Raw genomic sequence first — 10688 nt, forward strand, 5'->3', positions numbered from 1 at the left:
AACCGCATATGTAGGAGCATTCGAACAATGAGATAATTCTATTTACAAAGAAAACTTCACTGTTTAAGATAAATACGGCTGATCGTTAAATTCTAAATCTGCTAACCGTTCTGGTAACAACTTATTTCTTTGGAGCAAGTTTTCGTGGTGGAAAATCACCATTGTTCGTTAGTGATTCTCAGCATCAGCTTATGCTAATTCACATTATCTGAGGCAAAAACATTCACTACACTACAAGAGTTTCATTTTGGCCAAATCTTCGATACTTTCAAATGGTGCCAAATATTCCTCCAGATCTAAAAAAGTTTGAAACTTCAATCCTTCCTTGACATATTGAAAGAGCACCCAAGATTTTTCAAACCTTTTTAGATTTGACTGCAAAGAAGCTGTTCATTGACTTCATCCCAGTCTTGTCAATCTTTGCCAGCTGCTTTTGAGCTGTCGTTAGCTTCACGGGTTTCTGGAAAATCAAAACATTACTCATTCGGTTCTTTGACCAATGATGAAAATTGATAAACTACATGGATTAGTATTTCGTCCTTGATCTAGTGTCAACAATTTGAAACAAACCTATGCGACTGTGCTTTTTCCTCCTAACCGGTAGAAACTAGGAAAGGTGTTACTAAATCTTCAACCAAAAGCTACCTCCTAACAGGTATTTCAACTGATCAGAACAGAACCATAAACCTCTACAGCAGCTACACTAATTTAACTGAGAAGATAGGAAGACCTTGGAAGAGAGTGGCTGGCTCAAAAGTTGAAGAACTTCATTGAACTACAAATTGTTTGTACTTGATGGAGAGACGAGTCTAAACTCCTATTGTTTACGGTCATTGTTCTATCTGAACCAATGAGAAAGTGCATCATATGAACATGCGAATTAGGGCGAAGGGGAAAATTCACATCTAATGGCGCTTCATAGCACTTAACCAAAACTATTATATCTCATGGTTGCATATATAAACCAGAGTTTCATTCTCACTCTTTTCATTACACCCTTTTCTCCAAATTTTCTTCATCTTTTGATTCGATTTAGGTTAAATCCCATGAATGCCACGAACGTTTTTATCACAGAATATTTTATGCGGCCTGAAAATAACGTCAGTGACTGTAACTGCGCATGTGCATATGATGAAGAATTTTGAAAAGCTAACGGACCCTCAGACAAGCTCGTTCGTCTTCCCAAGAAGAACGTTTCATATCTTTCTCCATAAAGCATCACCACCACCACCACCACCCCCCTCCCCCCTCCTCCCTCAACTAATTTAGCGTATAGCCTTAAAGATAAAACTGCACCGACGTTTTTGATGTCTCTTTGAAAAACAGTAGTCAGATTTTTAATAAATGCAGAATGTACCTTATCTATTTTGGCGTGCTTATCTCTATAATCCTCGACACAAACAGAGTTGTTATTGTCGTTGCTTAGTTTTTGTTTCTGCAATGAAGGAGATTAGAAATTAATAACTAAAAAGCTAAGATATAAAGAAAATAATGAAATCTAAGGTTTTGAACTTTTTAGTGAATAACCGAAACTCTTTCTTTACTTGGTGGACCTTGTCACCCTCAAGCTCCTATAATCCAGCAGAGTTCCTTAAAGATTCGCTATCATTCATACAACAGTTTACCTTCGACCTCATCTTCATCGCCATATACTGAGGTTGGTATACGACTGAATATTCAAAAATTACTACACTACTGAGATCACAACTAACATTATGTACAGCATTGAACATTGCACGTTCCATCGTTTAAGGTACTGTTCGTATTAGACGTCAAGCACAGTGAGGAAGCTGTAATAAAAGTGCCGCAAAAAAGAGTGATCTCATCTGAACTTGCTTAAATGTAATTATGGTCAACTTGTGCATGAAATGGGTATCTTGGCTAATTGAAGAAAGTTTATAATAAAAATGTATATAAAAGTAAATGCAAGTTATTTGGAGCTTGTAAGCTGCCATAATACCTTTGCAGGAGGCTGTTTCTCCTCTGACAGGTGCTTTGGGGGTGATGCAACGATTCTGTAAAAAATAAAAAAAAACTCTTAAGCTAATCTCAAAATTTTAAACGTTTCGCGCATTCAAAAATGGTTTTCGAGAAGCAGAGGGAAATCGGGAAACGCTCTTGATGAAAAAATAATTATTGAAACACAGAGAGGAAGAAATTGGTCAAAGAAGAAGGATTTAAAGGCCTATACAAAGTCAAGGGTCGTGAGTTCGAGAGCCTCGCTCGGGTCGGTTATTTTCCCGCACTCTCTACTAATTTAAAGGCCTCTTTTATAATACAAATAAATGTATTGCTTTCAAAAGTTGCTTTCAAAATGTATTGCAAGTAGCCGTGGAGATTTTAGCTTTTTAGCTCCACAGCCAGGTCAGGGCAAAGCAGTCGAGACACAGCTCAGCCAACGGGGAAAAACATTGACATAGCAACTAGAATTCCAGGAAAAAAGGGTATGTGTTATGCTGGATAAGTCTACCATTCGTACTCTTTAAACAAGCATTCAACGTTGAATCCTGCATTGATTTGGGGGGAAAGGGGGCTCAAATTTACACGGGCAACGAAAAAAAGAAAATTTCACCAAATCTTTTAATCAATGACAGAACAGGAATATTTTAAAATGCAAGATAAAATGTTTTAGAGGTTGGGAGAAAACAGAGTGGTTAGTTCAGTCCAAATCAAATGAGAAGAAATTCAGTTAAAAATAAAGAGCCTCAAGAATCAAAGGGAAACATTAACGAAAAATAAAAAATCCTACAAGGAACAAAAAAAAGATTAACACATTGATGTATAGATTTCAAACAAAAGACACAATTCTGTCATTACGGTTCGAGTTCTTCTTAGATTGGAACTTTAGTGGAAACTTTAAAGATAGGGAATTTCTAATGATATGAAATAAAAATCAGTTTAAGAGTACTTTTGAGAGGGAATATTCAGTCTAGCCATACATACTGCATATGATTCCTCAGTTTTTCAGCCAATTCTTCTTCTAAATAGTCTGACACCAGTTCAAAAGCGTACAATACGTAATCACCTAAAAAAGAAAATAAGTAAGTAGCTATTATACTCGGTTTTTGATCAGTAAATTCAAGTAAAATACAAGTTGGATCTGAGCCTTATTCTATTACGTTATACAAACGAATATACTATGGTATGATGTAATAATGAGTCAAAATATAATATAATATAATATAATATAATATAATATAATATAATATAATATAATATAATATAATATAATATAATATAATATAATATAATATAATATAATATAATATAATATAATATAATATAATATAATATAATATAATATAATATAATATAATATAATATAATATAATATAATATAATATACGATAGCTTTTTGCAAGTCTTACGAATAGACGATAGCTTTTTGCTTGATTTTTTTCATCAAGAATCTGTCTTATCTTTAAGGACGAGAGATATCAAAATTTTTAAAACATTAACTGGTGGCAACAATCACCATTTGGATAAAAAGTCAAACAGCAGGCAATCCCAAAACCCGTCTAATCAAAATTATCTATGAGCCAATAAAATTATTTTATAAACATGCGATAAACGTTTCAAAATTAAGACTAGTTTCTCTGTTGTTTGGCAAAACTAAAGAAAAAAATTTGACAAAATAGATTAATTACTTTTCAAAAGCGGCAAAACTTTTTTAGATTATTAGCAAACAAGTTAAGGGAATTAAAACTTTTATTGTGTAGCGAATCGCGATATTCATCTACATTTTCTTCGCAAAAGTTTGAAAACGATGGTCTTTGCCTCATCAAATGACGATTGCAGGAGGTACCTTGCGTAACAGAGCCTCAAGTTCACAGAGATATAGTATTGTAGACCAATGCAGTAGTGAAGTAGTGGGTCCAGAGAAGGAGAAGGAAAGAATATATCTTTTTCCAATTACCTTTCAAATAAGTCTTTCTGAGAGTTGATTTAAAACATATTTCTTGGACTAAAATATGGGGCACCTAGGGTATGCAGAGGGAGAGGAAAGCAACAAACTACATCAACATAACTAAGTAACAAATGGTCAACTCAAAACTAAATTGTAACTGTAACATTTGATTGTTACTTATTAAAGTTTTCTGGGTTAACAAAGATGAATGATACCGTGGTTTAGGAAACGGCCTTATATGGGACATCATACCGGGCATTGTAAATAATTGCAACTTCACGTTTGTTTCGTTGAGCAGCCCCTTTGATACATAGTTTATGCATGCATCACAAGTCATTGAAAATATATATCGTGGAATAATTGAATCTTCTAAATAAAGTTTCTTTTAAAATTTTAGCCCTCCGAGTTTTAAGATTTTAAGCCAAACATCTGAACTCTACTACGTAGCTTTGCTGGTAATACTAGGCGAAAAATGCCTTAATGGCTGCACACAATCAGTTTATAGAAAAGAAGGGCATTTTAGCTCTAATCATTTGCGACTCAAATGTAGATCAGTTTACTTTGAAATTACATACCGAGGGCTATAAAAACGCACTAGAGAAAAAGGTTTGAAAATAATTCCTGAGAATAGGAAGAGACTTTGCAAAAATGGCCTAAAGTTTTCACCCTTATCATCATGCAGAAGAGATCAAATATTACTTCTATTCTACAAAAATCGATCCGCCCGGAGAGAACAATTTCTGTGAGTGTTTCCCGCAAAATAAATAGTAGTGTTATATCTAGCCAAGGCCCACATTAAAAGCAATACTGTGAAAAGAGCGCAAAAAGGGGGCAAATCAAGATTTTTCACAGGCTGAAGATGTATTCAGCATCCTGTGCAATTTGTTTTGTAGTGCGTGAAGTACACTTCAAATATTTCTGGATACATTGACAGAAACAAGAAAAGACCACATCAAGGTAAAAATTTAAATCGTTGTTAACCGAACAGTGATAAATTCGTCAAAATTGCAAGCTGCGCTGAACTTTGTCATTCTCTCGAACAAGTTCCCATTATGCTGTCAGATTAAAGAACATTCAAGCAAATGAGTGCAACTTTCTTACAATGGCTTTTTCATTATAGCGACTGATGGGAAAAGGGGGGCTAATTCAAGGGAAAGAAAGATAATCATAGACAAAGCTGTCTCCAACACCAAGGCAAATGAGTTGACTGCTGTTACGGGGGTCAAATATACACTTATAAATTTTTGTTCCGTTGCTGACAATACCACGCTTTTTAAATCTGATTTTACTTAAATTCGCTACCTTTCTGTTCTTACCTCGAGAGCATGAATTATCATGCGAGGATTTGACAAAATTTGCAGCATGTGCACCTGCACCAGCGTGAAATTTCGATGTTTCCAAATAGTCCGCGAGCTTTTCAACCTAGCGTGGATTATAGGATAAAGTTAACTGGCCAGCTTGTCATAATGAATCAAAACTAGATAAACTGGCTTGTTCAAAGTTCTTGATAACAAATAAAAGTAAAAGACAGGGTGTCTACAATTATCTATATAGAAAATTGAAGTCTTCTAGTTTATATCTTAAGTAGTTAAAGCATTTCTGAAATGTATAGCCTACAGCTACAATCAAACTTTCCTTCTCTGGATTAACAAAACAATGCGTGCATTTACTTGGAATACTTCATACATCCAGCCAATGCAAGCAGCATGTTAATGACTCATTCTCATTTTTATTAAGGATTCCAAAGTCTGTGTCAACACTTTAGATTGTAACTGGGAAATGAAGAGTTAAATTTAATGATAAAACACCCCCTAACAGATGTGGTCTTCTTGTGCTATCATTTAACAGAAAAATATATCAAGCCTTTTTTCTACAATTAAAATGGTTGCTACTTGTATTGATTATCTATTCCTAAGTAAGGGTTTGTAAAAAAAAGGTCTATTGCTTGCTTAAATGCAAACAAAAAAGCAAGATTTATTTGCTAACACAGGCTAGGGTTATCTTGCAGCTTATGGCTGGTGTGGACCTGCTGCCAGTTTCCCTAGATTAATAATTTAAAATGAATACCCTTGGTACTCATTCGCTGACCTGAAATGATAGACAGGTGCTGAAAGCTGGTTGAAAGTGATCCCAACAGTGCTTGAATCAAATAATTTCACATCATGAACACACCTGCATTACTTAAACAGGCAAAGGTTGCATAAATAATAATGAAATACATTTATGTAACTGATCACAGACTGCTATTTGCATTTCTTATGGTTCTCACTGTAACATGAAAGTGACTTGGTTGAAACGATCATGAGTGTTAATAGAAAATACCTTGGTTTTTAGCCATGTGACCAACTTGTCAGTGTCTAGCTTGTATGCAGAAAGATCAAGAGAGCCCTTAATTTCACAAATCGTTTCCAATTCAGATTTGGTTATGCAGTTTTCCAACAACTGAAGACCAGCTTGGAAGTCCTTGGCTACAAAAATTTGTTCCATTGGCATAAATTTCCCCTGTGAGAAAATATAACAAATTTTAATCATCTAACAAAGACTCTGCTTAGGCCTATTAACATCACTTTCCCTTTTCATTCATTCCACCACGTTTTCAAACCACAGCACAGGCATCCTCTGAGTCACTCACAAATCAAGTTACTGCAATCACTATTGTTTACTTTATCATCACCCTTACCTTAACAAGCATTGCTAATTTTATATACCCAACTTGTATATAAGCATGTAAATATATACACTGAACAAGTAAACCTGTTTAAATATCACTTATTATCATTAATAATACTGTTACTATTCTTTAGTAAGTTAAGTTCGCGTAGTTCAGTTCAACAATCATGTTGTAACAGCAAGATTTGATTCTTTCAGGCTCTGTGTTCTTTGCACATAAAATAAGACAAACAATGGCTAAAAAATTTTCAGCAAGCATCATTATGGTCCATATAGGCCAGGAATAATATTTCAAAGCAGTTCTTATGTTCCTTTATTTGGCTCTTTGTGTCCTGCTTGAAGGGTATAAAAGGCATTATAATGGATATTTGAGCTAAAATTTCAATGTCATTTGGATGCAGTATTGTCATATTTTCAAACTGACAGGTTTCACATTTCATACAACTCAAATCTACACATCCTTAAATCGATGGGAAATGACAGCCTTGAAGAAAAGCAAGCTAAACTTCAAAAATTCAACATGAAGTAAAATGATTCTGGAAAAAGTATTTTTCGAAAAATATAACAAATGTGTATGTGATGATGAGCTTTAAAGATAATACTCACAGTTTTGGCCATTGTTCCTAAAAATGGTATGGCAAGAAATATTGGATCAATAGGAGTTAGAAGATAAACTGATCCACCTGAGGAAAAAAAATCACAAAACTAGTGCCAAGCTTTTCAAAAGAGGAGAGAGGATATCAAACTGAAAACTTGCAGAATCGTATTAAGCATAATCAACAATACATAAAGCTTAATATAAGAAAGTAATAATCAATTTTCGTAAGTTTCTAATTGGAAATGTGTTGCTTTCTTGAGAACTTATAAATGCATGTCAAACTTGTGATGCATTATCTAGGGCATGATAGGCACTTCTGGTGGCAAACAGCTTGAGGATGTGGAACAAAACAAACAGATCACACTAATATAAACAAACAACTTATTAGCAAGTATGAAAAAATGATAGAACATCATCAGTTACTCTAAATCCCTCTTGAGGTAATGATGTCATATGATGTTATAACTTTACCTTCAATAACAGAGTCATCATAGAACCAAGATCGATACTTTTCTGTGAATTTCAGAATCTCAAAAACTTTCTCTTCCTTGAATGCAAAAAGTGCAGGCAAACCTAGAAGGAATTCCAATGAGTATAAAGATGAAGCTTTCATCAACCATAGAAAATAATTAAAAGTAATCAATCATATAAAAGAGAGAATGGAAAAGGCATAAATACCTGACTTTGGGTGTGGCAGCTTATGTAAGCATGGGCTTTGCTTTTTGTTTTCATTACTTGTGATGCTCAGTAATGTTTCTGAAAATAATTATAATAATTTTGTATTAGTGAGTCGCTTTTAACTCTTTATCAGGTGTGAGAATGGCACAGAAGCTAGGGTGTGGCTATTGTTGTTGATTATCTTCATAGGGTCCCATGTTCAGCAATAATAAAAAATTGAATTTAAGCATCTCTTGTTTAGCTTGTATTTGAACCGCTTTTTGAATTACTTTTTTTGAATTATTTTGAATTACGTTATTGCTGAAGATGGGACAAATTTCATCTTAAAACATACAACAAGATATAAATGGCTTAGTCTAATATTTGTTATTCTTTATTGGATTGTAATTATTTCTTAATGAGTCAAATTATGAGTAACAAAACTAATTGAGTGTTTCTTGAACATAACCTGATGTTCATTGTGCTAAGATTTTTTACTTAATTTTACAATTCAGTGACATAGATAGAGGGGTTCAGAGGGGCCATAAAACCTCCTCCTGTAAAGCTAAACAGCTATCTTTTTGCAAAACTTCTGATTTTGAAAAAAATATAACATGGTTGTCTATTTTTATCTAAGTATTACATTTTTAAAGGAAGGCTTGTAAAAGCTGAAAATTACAATTTATTCTGACTCTTCAAATCAGATTGGCAATCTCTTTCTAAAAAGGTTATGAAGGTTAAAAATGTTTTTTTTGGATTAGCAGACTAGGAAATTTTCAAGTAGCATGATTTATGACACTTGACTTTGAGCAAATGATAAGATATCATTTCCTTTTTATTTCAGTTTTAATGTTGTTATGTTATCTGCAACTTTTGTGAAAGAAAATGCTTATCTGTTATTGATTGGAAAGTGTAAATATCTTGCCCTTTCTCAGACTGCAAAGTAGAAGTTTCCAATGAGAGATCATATGTGTAAGAGCAAAATTTAAAGATTTCAAGTATGCACTTTAGCATGAATGGGCACTTCATAGTTCACACAACATGAACGATTACAAAAAATTGACATAATTGAAAGTTGTTTTGTATCTATCAAGCCAATGCAAGGTTATGCCCATCTTGGGGAAACATGGTTCTTCATTTGCCAATTTCAAAAGCAATAAGACACACCCATGTCACACCATTATCTCAAAATGCCACAGCCTTTACCAGGTGTGCAGGTAATATCTCGGTGTGCACTTGCCATTCTCTGCAGTGTGCCCCCCCCCCCCCCCCTCCTATGAATTTTCCTATCTACACCACTGCTGCAATTACAAGATATAATAAAATAACTTGTATGAGAGCATCCCTTTTTCTTACTGTCAAATTGGCCTGATTTTCTTGGAGATATCATGTTGTGATGTCAAGCGAGGCAGTTAAATTGAAAGGCCCTGATTTACCAAAAAAGGAAATAGGCCAAATACAGAAAGGGAGGTCCATGACTGAAAAACAGTCAATATCTTTGAACATATTAACATTGCCTTGGTTTAGGATCATCGTTCCACTTAAATTTACACGTTGTAAAACCTAAAATATTCTTAAATAAAGCAGAAATGGGCGCCTATTTCTGTTTTGCCTGAACTAGAACGTTTCATGAAAGATCATGAGACTCTCGCAACTGAAGAACTAAATTGGAGAAAGCATGACTAAATACTTACTAGGAGCCAGCATTACCCATTCGTCCACTTCGCTCTTTGCAGTGCCATTTGTCTCTGACCTTTTACTCATTTCAGTATTTTCTGTATTTGAATTGGAGCTCTTTCGTTTCCCACGAGTTTGCATAACAATCAACACCCTTTTGCTAGTCTTGAAGAGATTTTAGGCCTATGAATTCCTGTACAGCAATAATAAACCAGCAAAATAAAGCAGATTGCTTTTACTTCGTCGTTAGATCAATCATCTGTTTCAGATCAGCTGGGTAGAGTATGCAAAAAAAATTGTAAAAAGTCCACTTCTAGAGGCAAGAGCAGATTCGGCGCCAAAATTTCAGTCAGCCTCGTGCTGAATTCTAAAACGAGGCTAGATAAAATAAACTTTTGAGGACTCTGGAAGATACAAGAACCATCAGGACGATTTTTTTATCAGGGGAAGGAAGGCGATAAGAGAACAGGATTATGATGGAAATAGCAAATAACCACAAGCAACTTCCACAGAATTTTTCAGTTGCTCAACTGTAGTTTTAGCATTTTTAATACTGTATGGAACTACCACAGCAGAAGTGAGAGGCCGTAGATTCGCTCAGTTAAACAAAACGTTCAGTTTGGGAATAGTTTATCAAGTTTTACTTTTTATCGGACAAGTAAATTTACAAAATCCTATATCAAAATATTTTCTGGAAAATATTCTATTCAAAATAACAAAAATAGCCCTTCAGTTACAGGTATCAGTTACAAGGACCGCCCACCAGTCTAAATGTTGGAGGGCTGAAAAGGCGTAACCGGAAATTTTTTGAGGCCACGCCCTCTAGAACGCCGAAAAACGCCCCTTTTAGAGAATATTTGCTTATTCCTACGGAAGTTTTATAAACATTCTGGATCAGAAAATATACCAATAGCTATAGAAATAGATAAAATTAGCTTGGGGATAATAAAACTTCAAGAAAAACACCTAGAAATAAACAAAAGGGGTTCCCAGTGAAGAAGAACTGCTACTACTTAGGAGTATACTATCCAAGATTGCACTAAAGCATAGTTAGAGTAAACTTTCCAAAAATATTTCTTATCTATTATTGCAAAAAAGTGGAGGGGCTATAGCCCCTGCTAGCCCAATGGATGCGTGGTGCTTGCTCAGTTATCAGCAAAACGAAAGTGATTGATGCAT

The 10688-nt window shown here is 34.5% G+C and overlaps 1 protein-coding gene across 1 annotated transcript; it reads right to left on the reverse strand.

Moving 5' to 3' along the window:
* Positions 1–9: 9 nt before the first annotated feature.
* Positions 10–9883, reverse strand: LOC135684947 (ribonuclease H2 subunit B). The gene is made up of 10 exons (XM_065200659.2): positions 9527–9883; positions 7854–7931; positions 7647–7748; positions 7184–7260; positions 6230–6409; positions 5224–5329; positions 2944–3025; positions 1961–2015; positions 1358–1435; positions 10–460 (listed from the first exon to the last, which is right to left on the reverse strand). Exons 1-10 carry the CDS (start codon positions 9648–9650, stop codon positions 356–358), a joined length of 987 nt encoding a protein of 328 aa, XP_065056731.2. The 5' UTR covers positions 9651–9883; the 3' UTR covers positions 10–355.
* Positions 9884–10688: the final 805 nt, after the last annotated feature.

This window comes from Rhopilema esculentum, chromosome 21, assembly GCF_057945365.1.
Source record: "Rhopilema esculentum isolate cy_ngs chromosome 21, ASM5794536v1, whole genome shotgun sequence".
Classification (NCBI taxonomy): domain Eukaryota; kingdom Metazoa; phylum Cnidaria; class Scyphozoa; order Rhizostomeae; family Rhizostomatidae; genus Rhopilema; species Rhopilema esculentum.